Source organism: Bactrocera tryoni, unplaced genomic scaffold (genome assembly GCF_016617805.1).
Source record: "Bactrocera tryoni isolate S06 unplaced genomic scaffold, CSIRO_BtryS06_freeze2 scaffold_7, whole genome shotgun sequence".
Classification (NCBI taxonomy): domain Eukaryota; kingdom Metazoa; phylum Arthropoda; class Insecta; order Diptera; family Tephritidae; genus Bactrocera; species Bactrocera tryoni.
The window spans coordinates 13284616-13306806 of record NW_024396366.1 but is presented as its reverse complement, the minus strand read 5'-3'; the positions used below and the strand labels follow the sequence as shown (position 1 = coordinate 13306806).

General features: G+C 34.6%; 1 protein-coding gene across 2 annotated transcripts in view; it reads left to right on the top strand.

The window, feature by feature from the left end:
* Positions 1–22191, top strand: part of LOC120781859 (MPN domain-containing protein CG4751) — a 118092-nt gene that overhangs the window by 62074 nt on the left and 33827 nt on the right. For both annotated transcript variants that reach the window (XM_040114079.1, XM_040114078.1), the window contains one exon: positions 16069–16156. Coding sequence is in view for 1 of the 2 variants with exons in the window: in XM_040114078.1 (XP_039970012.1) it covers positions 16069–16156 (88 nt within the window). In the remaining variant the exon portion in view is untranslated. The remainder of the gene's footprint in view (positions 1–16068; positions 16157–22191) is intronic.

Below are 22191 nucleotides of genomic sequence, written 5' to 3'. Positions count from 1 at the left end.
GATTTTGTAAAGTGGGTGTGGCCCCAGAATAGGTTTAATATATATTGCAAGGTCACAAGGTTCCAAATGACCTTATTAGCATACAAATTAATTATTCGGTTAAAATTTCGTGGGTAACTGCCTCGTTTTCTTTATTTTCTCTTTTTTAAATACAATGTTTTTCTTAAGTTATATACAAATATTAATCTTACATTCTAGGAAGTATATCTACAATCCACTTAAGATAAACCATATGTATGTTACAAGTCGAAAGGTTCATCTTACAATCTATGAATTACATCTTGTGACCATTAAGGCGGACTGTGTTAGCAAAGTACAATGTTTCAATACGGACCATATGGGTCCTAAGTGTCATATTACATATTTATGCCAAAGAAAGGATATGTTCATGTAATATGAACTAGTGGTATTAACTCCCCCACCTCTAAATTGAAGCGTCCCGATTCAAAGAATATAGTACGTGAAGCTATAGACTAATTTATCAATTTGAACAATACCATTGTGAAATCGTAATTTATTTAAATTTGACTCTTTAATATATATTCGATACATTTTATATTATTTTCAACTTCTAATTATTTTCTTTTGATGAAAGTCTTTTTATATGTGACATCATTTTGACAAAAAATTTCTTTTTCTTGTATATTGAAGGTAAAAGATTTAAGATTTGATATTATCTTTATGAATTATTCTGTTTTGTATTTTAACTGTATTTCCTAAATTTTCTAATACTACTTGTTTTTTGTATTTGGCTTTTAATTTATTTCTTTCCCCATATATTTTTTCATATATAAAATCTCCTTTTGGATAACTTTTTTGAAGCCTTTTCTTGTTATGATGCTCTAGCATTTTTTCTTGTGCACTTTTCATATTTTCGTGAGGTTCTTTATTAAATAAAATGTTGCAGGGTTGTTTACCTGTTACAGAATGAATTGTTATAACAGTATAATAATACTGTTGAACTGCTCTCATAATTGATTCAAAATTACTAATTAAGCTGTGTTCTTGCTTTAAACATCTGGAGATTACAATCAGTGTTGAATGAACTCTTTCTATTTGGCCATTACTTGTACTGTGGCGTGGTGTCTAATAATAAATTTGTACTTTTATTCTTTCCGTTAAAGACTTGAACTGTATCGTACTTAAGCCTAGTTTATTATCAGTAACTATACTTTTAACATCTGGAAATGTTTGTAACAGTTCCAAAACTTTTTCTTCTAAATTTGATTTGTCTTCTATATGTTTTACGATTAGAAATTTGGAATATGAATCTATACATGTAAGAAATTTAAGCTTTTTTCCAAAAAAAAATATCTACATATACGGAGTTGTTCTCCCCCTTTTTTGGTATCGGTGCTTCCCCTTTTGGAATTAGTTTCAGATGTCTTTCATATTTATTACTATTACATATGCTACAATTTTTTGCATACTGTTTAAATTGTTTTATCATTAAAGGCCAATAATATTGCTGCCTAATTTGTGCCAAATTTTCCCTGTAATTTCTATGCGCTCTATTATGTGTTTGCTCAATTATCGTTCCTTGATCTTCTTTATTGCATATACTCGTTAGGGAATACTCATTAGGGAATATTTTAGGTGTACAAAATATTCCTGTAACTACTTTTGGATTCATATATTATTTTAAAATACCAATTATATTTTCTGGTCTGTCATATTCAATTAAAAAACGTTTATTATTAAAAGAAGAAAGAGTCTCTAAGACAGTAATGCTTGCTCCATTATCGATTACTTAAAATTGCTTAAAATTATTCAAAGGTTTTTTTGTTTCATGAATTTGATACTCATCGCTACTTTCTGCGGAATGTTGGGTTTCTATTAGTGAATCACTTGAGTCACTCGACTCACATGGGCTTGTTAAATTATTTAATACTTGTCTTGATAATGCGCCAGCAACTACATTTGTTGTTCCTGGTTTATAAATTATTTTTGGAGAAAACTCCACAATAAAAGCTCTCCATCTTTTCATTTTAACATTCGGATTCGTGTGAATTTCTAAATTTTTTACTTCATAGAGATAATGGCGTAATGCCTTTAATGCCCAAACTATGGCGATTAATTCTTTTTCGTTTGTTGAGTAATTTTGTTCGGTAGAGTTTAGTGTCTTTGAAATAAATGCCATTGGTTTTCCTTTTCGGGATAAAACTGCACCTACAGCAACATTAGATGCATCAGTAGTTAAAAATAATTTTTTCTCAAAGTTTGGTTGAACTAATTCTTGAACTTGTTCTTGTAACGCTCCTTTTAAGGTTTCACAAGCATCTATTCCTTCTTGATCAAGATTAATAATTGTTTTTATGGACATATACTGCGATATTTTACCATACATATACATACATACGTGACAAAATTTTCCTATACATTCATGTATAATATAATTTCTTGATCTCTGAAATATACTTGGAGCATTTTTAAGTCCAAATAGCATTCTTAGGTATTCATATTTTCCGTTATTTACATAAAATGCTGTTTTTTCAATGTCGTTTTCTTCCACCAATATCTGATAAAATCCAGACTCTAAATCTATTGTGGAAAAGTATTGTGATTCTCCTAAATTAAAAAGTATCACCTCGGGGTTAAGCATCGGGTACGGGTCGGTTATTGTATTCTCATTGCTTTTTTTAAAGTCAGTGACTATTATCGATTTCGGACAACCATATTCATTTATTTCTTTTTTAGGAACAACCCAAACGGGGGAATTATACGGATTTTTACTATGTCGTATAATACCTTTTCCAAGTAAACTTCCCTATTAACGAATTTATTTGCAGATATAGAATCATCCTGTCATCCTCAGTCCTAATTTCTGCTTTAATATCTGTTCTAAAAGGTAAATCCATGTTCACGTTGTTTAAATAACATCCTCTCTTAGCAATGGAATGTTGATGTCTTTTGTATCATTATTATTATATTTATACATATCAGCAAATTCGTTAGACGTTTCAACATTATTTATTTTAAAAATATTATGAGCAATTGCTCCATTTATTTTTCTATCCTTAGTATCATTTTTTATCTAATTTTTGCATGATAAACACTTTTCAATTATTTTGCTAGTATTATCTTTGACGGGTGCCTGAGAATTTTTTTGTTTAATACAATTAAATAATTGAGAAAGTTAATTTTCTCTGTTTTATTATCCCCATAAATCAATTTTCTATTTGGAATATCAATTGTCGCTCCGATTTTATTTAGGAAATTAATTCGAATTAAAAGATCGCTCTCTAAATTGACAATTTCATAAAAACGTGCCTGTATACCCAACATATTGATATTATGAAAATATTTTATTATGGTCGAACTATGAATGGTTCTAACCCTCTTCTTAATTACTAAAATGTTTTTATTATTATAAATTCCAGCCCGTATATATGAGCTGGTTGCTCCCGTATCTATGCGAGTTCTAAAGATTTGTCCGGTTTTTGTATCGGTTTTAATAACATACTGCAAATCGGAGTTTACCCTAAAAAATGGTTCTCACCAATATTATTGATTTCGATGAAGTTCTTGTACTTTAACAAGAGTATTTGGCATATCGGTAGGTGTTAATGTAAATAGTATTTGGTTTAGGGGGTAATTTAAACCAGTTATAACAAGTAAGGAAGGGCTAAGTTCGGATGTCACCGAACATTTTATACTCTCGCATGATAAAATGGTAATAATTTACATATTTTTTTATTTTGCTGTAAAATTAATTAGATTAGATCAATTTGTGTTTTTTGAGTATTGAATTGTATTTTCATTTCCTAATGTACATATCGTCACCTGAAATGCAAAATAACGTATCATCAAAAAATTCGAAATTGAGTGCCTTATTGAATATGATTCACTACATCAAATTGCATTCATAATATTACATATGTCCAACATTTTCAGGTTCTGCCCTCAGATATAAACCAGTTTTAACCAATATTAAAATTTTTTTTCACTCATGTTCCATTTTATTTCGTGTTTCATTCATGCCACTGTAAATTTTCGAAAATGTTGTTACGTTATTTTGCATTTTAGATGACGATATACATATATTATACAGAGAAAGCATCAGATGGAATTCAAGATAGCGTTATATTGGAAGAAGGCGTGGTTGTGAACCGATTTCATCCATATTTCGTACATTTCATCAGGGTGTTAAGAAAATATTATATACCGAATTTCATTGAAATCGGTCCGGTAGTTCCTGAGATATGGTTTTTGGTCCATAAGTGGGCGGCGCCTCCCCCATTTTCAATTTTTAAAAAAAGCCTGGGTGCAGCTTCCTTCTCCCACTTCTTCCGTAAAATTTAGTGTTTCTGACGTTTCTTGTTAGTCGGTTAACGCACTTTTAATGACCTTTGTATGGGAGGTGGGCGTGGTTATTATCCGATTTCTACCATTTTTGAACTGTATATGGAAATGTTTGAAGGAAACGACTCTATAGACTTTGGTTGACATAGCTGTAGTAGTTTCCGAGATATGTACAAAAAACTTAGTAGGGGGCGGGGCCACGCCCACTTTTCCAAAAAAATTACGTCCAAATATGCCCCTCCCTAATGCGATCCTTTGTGCAAAATTCCACTTTAATATCTTTATTTATGGCTTAGTTATGATAGTTTATAGGTTTTCGGTTTTCGCCATTTTGTGGGCGTGGCAGTGGGCCGATTTTGCCCATCTTCGAAATTAACCTTCTTATGGACCCAAGAAATACGTGTACCAAGTTTCATCATGATATCTCAATTTTTACTCAAGTTACAGCTTGCACGGACGAACGGACGAACAGACAGACATCCGGATTTCAACTCTACTCGTCACCCTGATCACTTTGGTATATATAACCCTATATCTGACTCTTTTAGTTTTAGGACTTACAAACAACCGTTATGTGAACAATACTATAATACGCTCCTTAGCAACTTTGTTGCGAGAGTATAAAAATTCTTAACGCGGTTTCTCGATTCTTAATATTTTATGGTTTTGTAATATCTGAATTGGTGTCGTGCGTATTATAGTTTTATTTATTAGTAATGTAAATTTCTGATTGACTACATTATAATAATGAATTAAGGATGTCGATCCTTGTCTCATAACACTCATCCCTTGATCAATTACTTGAATTGGTCGACCTTGAAAATATTGCTTCTAAATTCAAAACTGTGCCATGATTAGTTAAAATATCATTGGCATTACCTACAATCTTATTTCGAAGGAAATATACAGGCTCATCGAATTTTTTGCAGCTTCTCTCCAGCTGATATAAGATTTACCAGAGAATTCTGCAAAGGATTTATTATATCTAAATTTTCGTGACATGTTATAGAATCATTAATTTCTTGAGTTTGATACTCAGTTACTTGTGCCGCATTTATTATGGTTTTGATATTATTACTCAACTGAGCTATCTCAGTTCTTAAATTTGTGGTTTGTGTAGCTATTAATTTATTTGTGAGTTTCATGAAATAGCATATATAGCAATACTCACAAAAATATGGTTAAATTTCTTTTTGCATAAATCTATTGTAATAACTTCCTATTAATTTGAATTAAAAATATTTAAGTGACATAAATTTTGTTGCCTGTCTGTATTTAAATATTTGTTTTGATCCCTTCTAGGAAAAGATACTCTTTTATTCTGGAGGGTCTGGAGTTCAGAATCGCAGAATTGAGTTTATATTACAAACCGGAGAGTCCTCCTTGCGGTAGTGAATCGCGGTTTTAAAAATATTTTATTATTTGGCTGGTCGAGCCTTCTTTTAAAATTTTTAAGATTTAATTTAATATAATTTGTATATATTTGATATACTAATACTATCTTGTTAAGATAAGATTTTGGCTATGTTCGTAAATGCATCATGACGCGCATCATGACGATTGCATAACAAACAGAACGTTCAGAAATGCAATATTGCAACACTGCAATAATCAAGCGTTCAAAAAGCAACACTTCTATCAACTGTCATACATAATTTCTATCAAAAAATTGTTTACTGCATTTAACTACGATGTCTGACGTAAAAGTAAGTGCAAAACTGTTTTATTTTAATTTTTGTATTGGAATTTAGTTAAATTATGTTAATAATAATTGTATAAATTATTATTTTTAAATTTTTAGTGAAAATCTCAGTAATGCGAAGACGCATTTATTGCTGAGAGTACGGTTGAATATATCCTCGGGAAACGACTTTATTGTTTTAATAAATTGTTTTTAGGTATTTTTCTTTTTAAAGACAAACATTTGTACCTACAAATTTTTCTTTTTGACTTCAATACCCTTCTTTTTCTTAAATTTAAAGAAAATCTATCATTTCTTTGCTCACAAATTTCGTCTAGTGTTAGATTCAGCAAAATTTCCATTTTAGTACTATACGCGTTCGAAAATGCAAACAAATGTATCTGCAAAACGTCAAACTTGCAGTGTTGCTACTGTTGCTTATGCTGCAAGTCATGATGCATTTACGAACATAGCCTTTATCTTGTTTTTTTTTTTTAAACACGTACAGTTGTGAGTGACATGATTATTATTATTATAATACTCACAGTAAACATTTTTTACTTAATAGTAGAGGATTTTTTTCTCATGCAATTAATGAATATAAGAGCTACTTACAACTATTTTGTTGTTGTTGAATTTGATGCTGCTGTTGAAGATGTTGTTGTTGTTGTTAGTGAGGTTGCTGCTTTTACTGCTACTGCTGTTGTTGTTGAATTTGATGCTGTATTATTTTGCTGGAGCTCTTGCTGTCGTCCTTGAAGACATCAAAATATCCGTATGTGTAAGGTTGCTGCTCTGCCATAGTCAGTTAACGTTCAATACACAGCACTAGCTAATTTCTGTTTGTTATTTTCTTTTCTCCTCTGCTGAGGATACTTGATTGATTTTTTGATTTTTTTTTTTTTTTTAATTTTTTTTCTCTTTAGTTGAAGATATAGACCATATGTTACAAGCAGCGTTTGAAAAACTACGCTACTCCCGTAACTTTTCATGTTACTCTTGCTATCGCTCTCACTTTTCGGGAGCTACAGCATAGCCTTAGCATAACAATGTAAAAGTATGTGCTCTACTCTGCTCTGAGTTTTGTTAGGTAAAAAACTATAGCTGGAGCGGGAAAAATTAAATCCTGCGCTATGCTCTGGCGTACCGGTAGTAAAAAATTAGGAGCGGTAGCCCCCAAATTATTATTTTTGGGCCTTTTTCGAAACCTTCCAATGGTAAAGCGGGTTTCTACATTAATTCTAAGGGTGTAAGGGAACCGAAAATGCAAAAAAAAAAATTTTAAAAAAGATTACTTTACTGACCCCTTAATAAAACTATAATATGTCCCAAACATATTACTATTTAATATTACAAACAAAAAACTATTATTCTACAAATTCTAAGGTTTGTTTTTTACGCAGCTCCTCTTCAACTGCAATAGAACCATGAAACTTCTGAATCATTTTTATTGCTCTATCAATAGTATCGTTGTCTGCCGTCAGCATTGAAAACTTCATCTTTGCATAGGTAGACTTGACTGTAAAGTCTAAACCATCTGTATTTTAATTTCTTGGTATACATATGTCATCATCAAATAATCATAAGTATTTTTACCAAGTGGTACAATAGGACACATACGAGGTTTGTACAAAACGTATCGCGATTTTTGAATTTCCGTGGGCTACGTCTATGTTGGTACATATCCTTCACTTATTTTGACAGGTCGGCCATTTTGAATGTTAAGTTAATTTTTGACAGCTGCTTTGCTTGGTCGCGTTTTGGTTCATCTTCGATTTTTCCTTACCTTCGACTAAAAGAAGTGGCGCGTTGATATTTCTTAGGAGATGTTGGACTCAGTCCACGACGACCCAAATCTGCTCAATCATTTCAATGGAAGCTTCTGCATCAGCCAATACCCAAAAGTTCGCACCTAGTTATTTCGAATGTGAAGATTTTGCTATCAGTTTTATTCGATTACAGAGGGTATTTGTATCATGAGTTCTTGCCAAAGGGTCGAACGGTCTATAAAAAATATTACATGTAAGTTATGCGAAATAAGCGTGAAGCAATCCGCCATAAACGCCTGGATTTGTGGAAGAACAAAAAACCGTATGCAGTGAAATTTCTCATAACCGGCCACTCACCGTCGCAGTGTTTATATATAGAAGATGCAACACAACTATATTTATTCTGAACTAATAAATGAGTTCCAATATCAGCCAGAATTGAATGAATGACAATTATCTCATTAGTTTTAGTTGAGCCACCACCTACCAGATGGCCGTAGAGCAAACAAATTTGCTTGCTGTGGTCATTTTGTGTATTGTCCTTAAGAAAAATCACAAACCTCCACAAATAAATAAGAATTAAAAAAATGGTAACAACAGTGGTACACAATTTTCTTGACACATTTTATGAAATCTCGACGGTTTATCAGACACAATTTGAACGAAATAAAGCGTTGTGTTCATGAAATTTCTCCAGTTATGGAAGCTGACCGGTTATGAGGACTGTCCGTAGTGGGAATTTCACTGTATACCAATCAATAAATGAGATTTCCAAAGAAATCAAAATATCATTTCTAACTAATAACTGTGTTCTTATGTTTAAAATTAAAAATATCTGGTCAAAACTACCAGTATGTGAGATATGATAAAGATATTTAAATATCAATACTACTTCTCTACCTCACATACCTAATATAAGGATTTACTCTTATACCGTATATACTCATATATCAAACAACATAGGAAAAAAAATATTTCAACGAATGGGTTACTATGTTTTGCTCATCGTAGTATTGATGATCCAGTTTATTTTGTTATATGTACATATATAATGCAACTTCTATGTCGATTGGTTTTAGGACTTAAACAACAGTTGGGTGATTAAACTCTGTGCAAAATGTTTTGTGATTATAAAAAATATAACGATCATAAAGTGTAATAATTTGTTAGTATTAATACGAGTAGTAATAGTGTATTCATGCATGTCAACCAGTTCACATTTCTTAAAAGAATATATCTCGATATTGTTAATAATATTTGTAGCATCACGACATACTATTACAAAAACACATGCTTGCATATTTACATTCTGTCAAGAAAGTATTAGGAATTCTTCATTTCCCCCCTCTCATCTCCCGCTTATATGGAAGACAGGTAAATTTTTTTTTTTTGGTTGGTATAACTGTCCTTAAATATGATGCCAAAAATTATCGCGATCTGTCAACCAGTTTACAGCAGCTATTTATGTCAGCCGACCTCAGTAGTGTTTGTCGAATTTTACAAAAAGTTTTAACTTGTGTTAAATTTTGGCCAAACACTCAACAAATATCATTGAACAAGTACCGAATCTCCCTGATTTAGCTCCATGTGACATTTACCATTCTTCACACTGAAATATCCGCTTCGGGGAGCACGCTTCGACTCAACTGAAGACATCAAAACAAATTCGACGCGGGAGTTGAAGGCCATCCCGAAAAGTGCCTATAAAAAATGTTTTGACGATTGGGAGAAGCGTTGGCACATATGCATCGCTTCAAATTGATGTTTCTTTGAAGGCGATAAAATAAACTTGGATGATGATTGAAAAATTTTCGTTTTATTTATAAATTCCCGATACTTTCTTGACAGATTGTACCTATTATAAGATTTAAAGTCAATCGGATTTCTTGAAAATCTACACAAGGTGCGTTCCAAAGTAAACAGGACTTTTGAATCTAGCGCCCACTGGTGGCGCCATCTATACTGGTGCGTTCGAATCTGCTATCTTTATCGATTGACCAGTGAGAATTTCCTAACATTTGATCCATTGAAAGTGAAGCTATTGCGTTTTAAGTGTCAATATGTTTGTGTTATCGGTGCGAAAATGAGCTTCGAACAAAGAGCCAACGTTAAATTTTGTTTTCAAATTGGTAAAACTTTTACCGAAACGTTTCAATTGATGAAACAAGTTTATGGCGATGTTTGCCTATGCCGTAGCAGAGTGCACGAGTGGTTTCAACGTTTTCAAAGTGGTCGTGAGGACGTAATTTTTTTTTTTATTGGAACGTAACAAGATATGGTTTTACATTTCATTCGAATCGCAATTAGGTACAAATGTACTAACAAGCAATCTTTTTCATAATTTATAAGGTAAAACAATAAAAGCTCTATTAAGAAGCTATTTTCAAAAGCTAAACTTTGTATTAAAAACTAAATATTATAATATTTGTTATTTGCTTAGAAGGTCATGAAACGTTGTTCTTTTCAATCTGCGCCTGCTATTTCTAGTCTCTCCTAGTTATCGGGCTTCAGCGTTTACGTGGTTTTGCAACCTTGTGACACTCCTTCCACTTTAACTTTGTATCCAGCGTCAAACCAAGATATTTCGCGGAGGTGGAGTACGGAATTACTTCATTCCCAATATATAAGGGGAAATACGTAGCAGTTTTGTTAGTGAAGTTTATATGTATAGACTTTTTTGTGCCCATTCTACAATTAGGGTGATTGAAGACTGCATTCTGTTCGACGACTCTACTTCATTTTTACCATTAGTAATGATGCGAGTATCATCTGCAAATGTGTCGATTGTGCTGTTTGGCGGCGTAGGCATGTTCCTTGGAACAGAAGAGGACTAAACGTTTTAGTGAGTTTCTCTGAAAAAACGACCGCTTTTTCTTCGTCGCTTTTGGCCCAGGATCCGTTTGGCTTTCTGAGAGGTGCATTCGACATTATTGGTTTCCTAGCATTTTTTATAGATTTCCAAAGGGAATAATCCGTATGTTTTTTTCGCGTTAATTTCTCAATGTAATTAGAAATATTTTGATTTGTAAATCACTTTATTTTAGTGCTGAGAATTTTAGTTAAATTGTTCAGTTCTGTTTTATATTGGGGAAATTGCTTGACTTGCCATATTTTACGTAGTTTTCTCTTTTTTTTATGAGATCTAAAATGTCTAATGGATATTTAGTATAAAAGTTTTTTTTGTTTAGGAACAGGAGTACTTTTCCAATTCAATTCCTGAATAGATTTCGGAAATGTATGAACTTCATCTTCTAACATATCTTGAGTTGTTATATTTACTTCAAAATCAATATTTTTGTCGACATTTCGTTGAAAGACTCCAAATCCTGACTGGATTTACACTGCGGCACCAGGTTCGATGAATTGATGGGCTCGAGTTTAACGACAGAATTTAGAATATGTTTGATTTCGTAAATTTTCTTAATGTTCCCAGTAGATTCAAAGCATACAATAAGCATATTTAACGGATTTTTTGTTTTATATTGAAGTTTGTTTAAGGCTTTCGTAACTTAAAACCCTTGCTTTTGAAGGTCTGTGACAATACTTTCAGGCTCACATGAGTGATGAAGGTCTTTTACCATTACGCGTATATCACACGATTGTTTGTCTTCATACTAGTACTAAGGAATTTTTGAGTCGTTTAATTTCCTTGTAAGTATTCTATAGTCGGAACTATCTAAAAGATTTATTTTACAGGAACTTGGGCCAGTGAGCTTGAGTGTGTAAGATTTTTTTACATCTGCGTTAATCAAGGAATGCATCAAGTGTTGGTTAAAATTTTCGATATTATAATTTACGGAGGGCGATGACTTACTTTTGTATCTATTTTACCTTTTGCTGTTTCATCCGGAATCGGAAAATTTAGAATCTGCTTTGCGTTTCTTACTTTCCCTACTTTTTTTCTTTTTTAATAGCCAATTTGTTTCTTTTTCAAGCTCTTCTTCGTCTGTTTCAGCTGCAAAGATAGATTTTGATGGAGAAGAAGACGTTTCATTTGTATATTTGGTTAGCGTTTTCTTTAAGTTTTCATTTTAAAGTTTAAGTAATGCATTTTCGTTTTTCAATTCATTGTTCAATGTTTCTATTTTCTTAAAGCGTTCGAGCAACATACCTATTTGGTTACATTGTGTACCCCCACCGGGAGTGGAGATTGTATGTCCATCACGATCTTATTGAATTATGGTTACGTTAAGTAAAAGAAACTGCCTTATCAACTACTTTATCGACTGCGCGTGCAGATAATGTAGTGTCCCTGGCCACCTACAACTTTGTGTAGACAGCTAGTTTGCCGTGCGACAGAAACGGCTGATACCCACTTTAAATGTTCGGAGGAGAATTTTTGCGCGAAAATTAATTGAGTGTTTTTAATTTGGCATTATTTTTTGTTTTTAAATATTTTTGTAGAAATTTCGAGTAAATTGATATATCGCGTGGTGCCAACTATGTTAAGGTCCTCCGGTGAATCTGCTTATGAATTTCCACAGCCTGGATTTCACGTATATTAAAATAAATTGATGGAAAATGACGATCAACATGTGGGCCATGTGATCACCGGAAATTCCATCGAAACTGTGCGTGAATTGATCAAAAATCAACCGAAATCATCATTGAAATTCTTGGAAATGGAATTAAATCGCATTTATCGCAATTTGTCCGAACATTTGGGCTTAAGAAGGGTGTGACGACCAAAAATTGGTCAGAATCCAACATCATTGTGACCGATTATTTGACCAAAAATCACGTTTTAACCATTGACCACTCCCCGTATTCACCTGATATGGCACCGCGCGACTTCTTTCTTTTCGGAAAAATGTATTTGACAATGAAAGGAAAGCGATGCAGACGTAGAGGCCATTCAAAAATCTTGCACCGGCATACTGGTGGCCATACCGGCCACACTCGTTCGACGTGCTATTGGACCGTGCGAAAAGCTGTATTGAAGCAGACGGAAACTATTTGGAAAAAAATAAATTGATTTGGCGAAAAAATCATTTGTTGTAAAGTCCTGTTTACTTTGGAATGCACCTTGTATATAGGTATTATATAAAGGGTGATCCATTTCAAGGTTCTCTAATTTTTAAAAGAAAAAGTACAGAAATTTCAATTTAATGGGGAATTTCAGCCATCGATGATTCCACCGGCCCACAAACCACACCAAACCGTTGATTTTTGTGGATGAAATGGCAGCTCTTGAAGCTCTTCAGGTTGGTCTTCGTCCCAAATGCTGCAGGTTTGTTCGTATACATACATAGATAGGAGGGGTCTCATCGCTGAACAAAAACGTCATATCTTATTGGAACTTTTCAAGAGCTCATAAAGCGAAGCGATGTCTCGTGGATAGGTCGAGCGACTTCAGTTCTTGCACTTGCTGTATTTTGTACGATTTAAATTAAAGAAAGCCGTCCCATACCTCAGTCCGAGTTGCTGCCAACGGGGTCAAATTGACTCTCCACGGTCTTCGTGTACACTCTCAGCTATGCCTGCTATGTATATTTTCGTCACTGCGTGCTGAAGTTGCGAATATTACGCTTAGTAGTAGGCTGATTATATTGACCTTAAGTTGAGCGACTATTCGGTTAAATATTATCCATTAATGATGGGTTCATAAGTTGAGCGAATAAGTTGAACGATTTGTAAACGTTGTTCAGGCGTAAGTCTTCCGCAGAACCTTTCCCTCAAAAACTCGTAACGTCGACTCATCAGATGGAGAGAGGACTTTACTTCTCAATTGTTTACTCAGTTCGAACCAGTACCTGCTGGCAAGAGTTATTCTGCGATGGATTTCGAGCCTGACATTGTTGTTGGTGTTAATACTAGTTCCAAGATAGACGAAAATATCTACGGCTTCGAAGTTATGACTGTGAACTGTGACTTGGGAGCCAAGTCGAGAGTGTGACGACATTTTTTTCGCATTTGCTTCGCTTCCTTATCCAGTCTAGAGAAAGCAGAACTAACGGCTCGATTGTTGAGACCAATGATATCAATATCATCAGCGTACGTCGGAAGCTGTTGACTCTTACAGAAGATTATACCTGCTCGATTTAGATCTGCAGCTGAAATTATTTTCTCCAGCAGTAGATTGAAGAAGTTGCACGATAGGGAGCGGCCTTGTCTAAAACTTCGTTTTTTTTCGAACGGATTGAAGTGGTTCTTCCCGATCCTGACGTAGCTTTTGGTGTTGCTCAGCGTCAGTTTACACAGCCGTATTAGTTTTGCGTGGATACCAAATTCAAACATAGCGTCATAAAGGCAGCTCCTTCTCGTGCTGTCAAAAGCAGCTTTCAGATCGACAGAGCACACTTAAATTCCAATGGTCAGACATGCTTTGGTCCGTCCCTATTTTACAAAATATTCTCTTTAAATTTCAATAGTATACATATCTCGGAGATTTTTCGATATTTCCGCTCTGAGTTTTATTAAGATAACTCTCAATTGATCGATAACTATTGAAAATCGTTATTTGAGTTACATGGGGCTTAGGGTAATTTTTGAACACATTTTACAAATTTTTGAAGAATTCCCGATACTTTCTTGATAGGGGATTTTTATATATTGTAAACGATATGGTTCTACGGTTCAAATCAAATCATATCAGTTTAGACGGTTGCATCAATTGAACCGATCATTGATATTGATATTGATTCAAATCATGTATGACATTCTGGAGTTAAAATGTATGGACTTTGGATATGAGCACCGGTTGGAAGATTATTTAATTAATCGAAATTTCAATGCATACATACATAGACATGAACATGTGTATAGCAATACATAATTAAATCAGTGTATTGTATAGAAGATACAACCCGAACATTGTCCAACATTTCAGTCATACAAATATGAATATGATTCACAAGCAAATTATGTATAACCTAATCGCTACTGATTAAAATTTGCTCATGCTTTTACTCTTTTTAAAATATTTATTAATATCATGTTTTTTATTGAGTTATTGAATCCTCTCATAAATGCATCTACCTGAGTCATGCATTTCGAAATTTGTTGGGGATTGTGGCATCGTAATGGTGTGTCGTGGTAATTGAAAAAAATATTTTAATAAAACTTGATTGTGAAAGTGTGACATAATATCATTGAATACATATCGTCACCTAAAATGCAAAATTGAGTGTTTTATTGATTACGATCCACTACTTCGAATTACATGGGCATTTATACTTGTATGTATGTATGAAACAAGTATAAATGCCCAACATATCTTGCTATTAGATATAACCCAGTTTTAAAAAATATTTAAAATTTGTTACACTCATGTTCCATTTTATATCGCGTTTCATTCCTTCCCCTGTAAATTTCCAAAAATATTGTTACGTTATTGTGCTTTTTTTAGCTGACGATGTATACATAGGCAATAAAGTATGCGTCCAGCCGACACATTTTTTAAGTAAAGTGAAAAAAAGCAATGCTAATAAGCAATTAAGTTAAAATGTTTCATATGCATTTCTTCTTTATATACGTATCCTTAAGTTCAGAATGCAAAAACAAAAATGTAAATTATATTTTCAGTTTTGTGATAACGTTATTTTAGTGAAAGTCTGCGCTTTATTTACTTGAATTGAAAATGCCTACTTTCCATGCATATGTTTCTTCTTTTTGCGTAGATTCTATTGTGTGTTGATATAATTAATCGTTCCCACACCTCGTCCCGCGTTTTAATATTATTTCTAAAAAATTGATATCAAAAAAAAAGAAATTAGTCTGGCGGAAAGAAAAATAATTGTGGAGAGATGGCGGAAGTTTCACAAAAAATGGGCAAACTATTCATAAAACCGGAATCATAACATCAAAACCGCGATGGAGCCGTTCGAAAAAATTATCAGTCAGGAAGAACAATAATATAATAAATATGGAGATTGTTAATCCGCGAATTATGTCAACTAAGATTATTGAAAATGTAAATATAAGCTTGAAAAAAAAACAATTTGTGCCAAAAATTAATATTTTTACGAAAAGCTGTATATTATGGCATAGTTGCTCGAAACCATAATTTAACTTGTAAACAGACGAAAGCACATTGAATTTGCTCATAATTATATAAATAAGTCTCCCGGATTCTGGAAACAAGTAATACTGAATTTAATTTCTCTTTATAATTTTCAATGCTTTTGTACCTAATTTTAAAACTGAACGCATACTTTGTATTGCAGGAAAAAAATTTTAACTGAATTATCAGTTAACATTGTGTTTTTACTTCATTTAAAAATGTGTCGGGCGAACGCAGCCTTTATTGTCTATGTATATACATACATATGTATGTATACATACGCATATAATGTTAAATTATAATGTCTTTTGCAGAAGCGGATAAGAAGTCGGATTGCCTTTTGCCTAATATAAAGCGAAATATATGTTCATACAATACTATAGTGAGCCGAAATTTACCGCAGTAAGTAGTCATATTTTTAACTAACTTATCGGAATGTCTGCATATTGAGGTGCGTGTTTAACATATGTTTACTTAGAAAACAAGTACATAAAAAATGGAATGCGTAATTTTATACATATCTTTCTTACTATACCATATAATATGACATCATTTTACATATCATGTTACCAATATTCCTCTTGATTGTAAAATATCATACAGTATTTATTTTAGTTGCATTTAAGCTCTGTAATACCGATTAAAAATTCGATGTAAGTGTCCAGTTCCGTTTAAATAAAGATAATTCGATTTTTTTGTTTCAACGTTATAAATAATAATAATATATTCTAGTTTATACATATAAATATGTGAGTGTTTTAACACTATGTTAATTGTTAATTGTTCGTATATTCGTTAATAGATATATTATATATTTTTAGAAATCAATGTTAATATACATACATATATTCTTGTTATTCTAAAAATATTAATCTGTTTTGTGTGTTTGGTTAATACCTTCACTGTGAAGTATTGATGGTAAATTTTGTGTAGTTTCTTGTGTTGCATCCGTATTATTTTATGTTTTAGCGTGTGAGGATGTTCATTTCGTAATAAACTGATTGGTAATGCTGACTAGTATTTGTGTTATCACTTTGTGTTTGTTCAAATATTTTACTTCGGGGGAAAAGTATTTCTCTTTTCCTTCTATTTAATGTTAAGCGAAGTTGGGGAGGTTGATATTTCTCTGCCCTAAGCCTCTATTATTTTTTGTAGTTTGTGGGAGAAATATTTGTTTTATGTTAAATATAACACTTAAATCATTGAAGCGAATTATTAGAAGAATAAAAACCAATTAATAAATTTTTAAACCGAGAAAAAAATTACATTCTACATACGTACAAACTTTGTTAAATCAGATGTTATAGTTAGTAAACACTGTTTTCGATTGCTCAGGAGCAAAAACCCTTTTGGAACCATTTAAATAATTGATTACTCTTGGTACATGGAGAAAAATGCGCCAATTTTTCCAACGTTGACGAGGGTTTCCATAAGAGTGTTATCATTAAATTACTTTAAAAATGCCATCTAACATAACGGTGTATGTTTGACTTAAATTGGTTCAATCTAACTATACTGAATAAAACCTTCAATTTGATAGAAACTTAATGAAGTTGTTTTACTATACCTTATGTAACTCGAACTATTCAAATTGAAATTTTATATGGTCACCATGTGCCCTAAGTTGAATGTTATAAGTGTACATATCTTTTAATAATTTACTAATAGATATGCGTTCAAAATCAAAAAATATCTTCTTAATTTTGTACTCTGAATTTCTTTATGAATATGCCACATACACTGCGTGTCCGCTTTCTTTCAGTTTTAACTTTTAACTATTTTTCGTAACTGTTTATTTTAAATCGACATATTTTCTGTTTCTAAAATAAAATCCATGCGAAGTACAAAAAAAAAAATAAATTTTTTGTGGTGCTTAATACGTGCTCTGTTCATAATCTGATAAAATACACAAAGACTTACCAAAGCTATCACTCCATTAACAAATCCCAAGAAATTATGGGCTGATATAAGAATGCTCTCAGACTCCTGTACGCAAGTGAATCTTAAATGTATAAATACTCCGAATGGCTCAATTTTCGACTCAAAAGACATAACTAATCAATTTCTTTGAATAAAAGGCTTCTCATCCGAAACCAAGCATTTCAAGGAAGTTCCAGTCATTATGTATGCTTTACTCTATTTCGAAGATTTCGCCAAAATAGCTGCTTCTAAAGTTCATGAACTAAAAAGTGACGAAAAAAAATTACTCTATATTGTCAAAAGTCTGCTCAATAATGTACAAAGGGTCCGAATAAAATCACTCAATCCATATTATCCCGAATCAATGATGGCACTGACGAAATAACGCTGGTCTTTATGTTCTACCTGAACCTTTGCAGTACCGAGTAATATCTGCTTCCTACTTGGATTAGGTGGGACTTGGCTCGTTGATTTAGTAGTAGTATAGGCTTGCCGATTTGTGTTTATGCTTTGGGAGCGTAATGCGGTACTTGAAACGTTATCAGGTTACTTCCCGAGTGGATTCCGTACGAGTGCTAAACTCTTTGTGTATCAGAGTGTGTTTTGTAACACTTACGACCCGAGAACTTGCTCATAACTTCTTGTAGCTATGCTATAAGTGTAAGCAATCCATATTTGATTGTGGAGATACGTGTCTCCGTATTCATTCCTAGAAATTTGGGACATTTTCCAATCGGGTGTTGCTTTTTACAAAGCTTACAGCTTACTGTCTCTAAATGGTGCAAAGTAAATTTGAAATTATTATTGGCATGAAAACTGTCTGTTATATTTCTTTTCGACTGCTATTTTTACAATAACTGAGTGGAATGTGGCCGATTTGCTATTGAAGCCTTGAAATATCCTGCAGATTCCAGGATTTTATATACGTTGATTTAGAAACTGTCGAAGTTTGACCATGTCGGTATAGTCGGATTGTCTAGTAGAGTATATTCAAAGGCTTCTAGATTTTGTTAAGGTAATTTTGAACTACAAAGATATATCAATATCGGGTTCCAGATTTTCATGTCAATCTCCAGATTGGTTAAAGTAGGAGTGCGTTTTGAATTATTTCTCTTGCTTCGCCACGGGTCTTCTGTCAAGAAGCAATTAATATAACGGGATACAACATTGCACGAATAATGCATTTGAAGTATGTATGTTCCCTTATGACCAAAAATTGTATAAATGGAACCAAAACTATCCAATCTCCTAGGTACCGAATATGTGAACCCCAGAGTCTGTAGTTAATTATCGGTCAATGAGTAAGATATACTATATAATTGAAATTCAGAGAAAATCGTGCTGTGTGCTACAAATGAGTTGAGACGAGTTAATACTTCCCTTACCCCCCATATACCTAATATAAATATTTCCGTACTTCCAGGTGACTTTATACTGGATATATCGGCCAATATTTGAGCTTATAATGAATAAAATCGGGTGAAAAATCGCTCTAGACCCCATATAACTAACAAGCCTTACGTGCCAAGTTGCAAGAGTATGAAATGGTCGGTAATACCCGATCTTATCCCTTTTTTTTACGTGTTTCATACACGTTTTTTATACTGAACTAATGCTCTAAACCCTGCAGATACATGCATTAAAAGTTATGAGGCGAAAATTCGTTCCTTATTTGGGCAAAGCTGCTTCATAATTAAATTTGTAAAACTCTGAACTCCAGCTGAAGTTTTAATAGACGTGTTGAGTACTACAAGGTGCGTTCCAAAGTAAACAGGATTTTAGTGGATCTAGCACCTCCTGGTGGCGCCATCTATATGTCGACTAGTGCGTTAGAATGTGCTATCTTTATCGATTGTCCAGTGAGAATTTCATGTCATTTCATTGATTGGAAGTGAATTTATTGCGTTTTAAGCCTTAGTATGTTTGTGTAATCGGTACGAAAATGAGCTTCGAAGTGGTCGTGAGGACATAAATGACGATCAACATGTGGGCCAATAAAAATCCGTGATCACCGGAAATTCCATCGAAACTGTGCGTGACTTCATCAAAAATCAACCGAAATCATCATTGAAATTCATGGAAATGGAAATAAACATCTCCAAAACATCGATTTGTCGCATTACGACAGGTGTGTGCACGGTTTGTTCCGCACAAATTGACTGACGACCAAAAATTGGTGAGAATCCATCATCATTGTGACCGATTATTTGACCGAAAGTCACATTTTAACCATTAACCACTCCCCGTATTCACCTGATATGGCACCGTGCGAATTCTTCCTTTTCGGAAAAAGGCATTTGACCATGAAAGGAAAGCGTTATGCAGACGTAGAGACCATTCAAAAGGCTTGCACCGGCATACCTGTGGCCATACCGACCAACGAGCTAAAACACTCGTTCGACATGCTTTCCGAGCACCCTCCCTATTTTGATCTTAAAATCACCCGGGGTCTTCATTGGTGCCTCCTTTAGCAGAAGCAGGAGTATTTTTTAGCAGGTTCTCTCAATGATTACTGCATCGTGCGGTGGGTTCGTTTGATCACAACCCAATCATCTTGTTTGCCCATTTCTTCAGCTTTGTAGTGCTTCCTCATTTGCAATGTGCTCCTTTAAGCATTTGCATGTAGCTTTGCTATCAGACCAAGCAGATGGGCGTCCACAAAACGCAAATAATCAAAAAACAATAAATTGCTATAACTAAGCTCCTCAGTAAGTTACAATACTGTTATTTGGTACAAGGAATCGTATTAGGCTGGGGTTCTGTGGTTTTAAAATTTTTTAAAAAGTGGCACAGAAGTGTTTTATAGGTTAGGTTAGGTTGGATGGCCGATCTAAGATCGCACGTGGACTAAACGTAGTCCTTTGTGATGCCATAGAAAATAGAACTCCCGTATTCGGACTTAAAGATCGGCAAAACGTTTGGTGGCCGATACAAATGTGCAAATGCGCTTGATATCTACTCCCACCAGTACGGAAGGATGTCTGAAGGTATGTGCCCCCAAGTATCTAAGTCTTAACCTACCGAATGCGGGACAGTCAAGAAGGAAGTGCTGACTAGTTTCTGCCGCATCTTCTTCTAAGCAGCTTTTGCAAGCGGCATCCGGTAAGATTCCTAGTCTTACAGCATGCGTGCCAATAAGGCAATGGCCTGTCAAGAGCCCCACTACTAAAGAGAGGCTTGCCTTACTGAGGGCGAAGAGATCGTTAGATCTTCAGTGATCTATCTTGGGCCAGAAAGCTTTTGCCACCGCGCAAGTACCAGTCCTGGCCCAGCGTTGACCAAGCATCCGCGAGGCCCAGTTTTCCAGTAGTAGGACACAAGAGGACACCGGAGCACCGACCTGTTGCCATTCTGCCGATAGTGACTCTGGGGTACCCTTCCTTGCTAGCTCATCAGCTTTGCAATTACCCGCTATTCCGCTGTGGCCTGGCATCCATACAAGCCTTATAGTAAATACTGTCGCCGCCAGGGACAGTGAAGCCAGACACTCCTCAACCAGCCCTGAACGCACTGTGAATGAATTCAGGGCTAGTATCGCCGCTCTACTATCTGAGTGAATGGTCACTTCCCTGAAGGTGAATACCCTCCGGAGTAGCAGATCCGCTGCTACCTTAATGGATGCAACCTCAGCCTGGAAGACACTGCAGTAGTCGGGAAGTCTGAAACTAGTGCTGATGGAGAGCTCCCGACAGTAAACCCCTCCACCAACCTTCCCCCCAAGCTTTGACCCATCCGTAAAGAAGCTTACTGCCCCTCTCTTCCAACGGCTCCTTCCCATCTATAGCTCCCTCTTCGGTATATGGGTAGAGAAGAAACCGCGGGATTTTGATATGGCGACTCCATGATCCAGATGATCCGGTATGCAGTCAAAGCTTGTAAGAATGTCTTAGTGTTCAGAAACACGCTCCTTTAGAAACCCAGATTCCCTGAGTCTAATAGCCACTTTTGCGGCCATACACCTTCCGGCGATGTCCACGGGCGTTATGTTCAGAATTGCATTAAGCATTGCATTAAGTGCCACGGTTGGGGTGGACCTTAATGCACCGCACATGCTGATAAGCGCAGCTCGTTGAATGCTTACAAGTTTCTTAGCAAGTGTGGTCTTCTGTAAAGCCCTCCACCACATAAAGACTCCATAGAACATTATGGGCTTTTCTATGTTATCATAGAGCCAGAGGACCACCTTCGGTGAGAGGCCCCACCTTTTGCCAATTGCTCCTCTACAGCAGTAGAGGGCAATCGATGCCTTTTTGGCTCTCTCCTCGATGTTCGGGTTCCAAGAAAGCTTCTTATCCAGGATTAGCCCTAGATACTTCACTTTATCCGCCGGTCGCAGGCGGATACCTCCCATTTGCGGCAAAGGTGTCACTGGGATCTTATATCTTCTACTGAATAAAACCATTTCTGTTTTATTCGGGTTGATGGCGAGTCCACATCCGACCGCCCATTTTGTTACAACGCCAAGATATCCCTGCGTCAGCTCGTATACGGTGCTAAGGAACTTTCCTTTGACCATA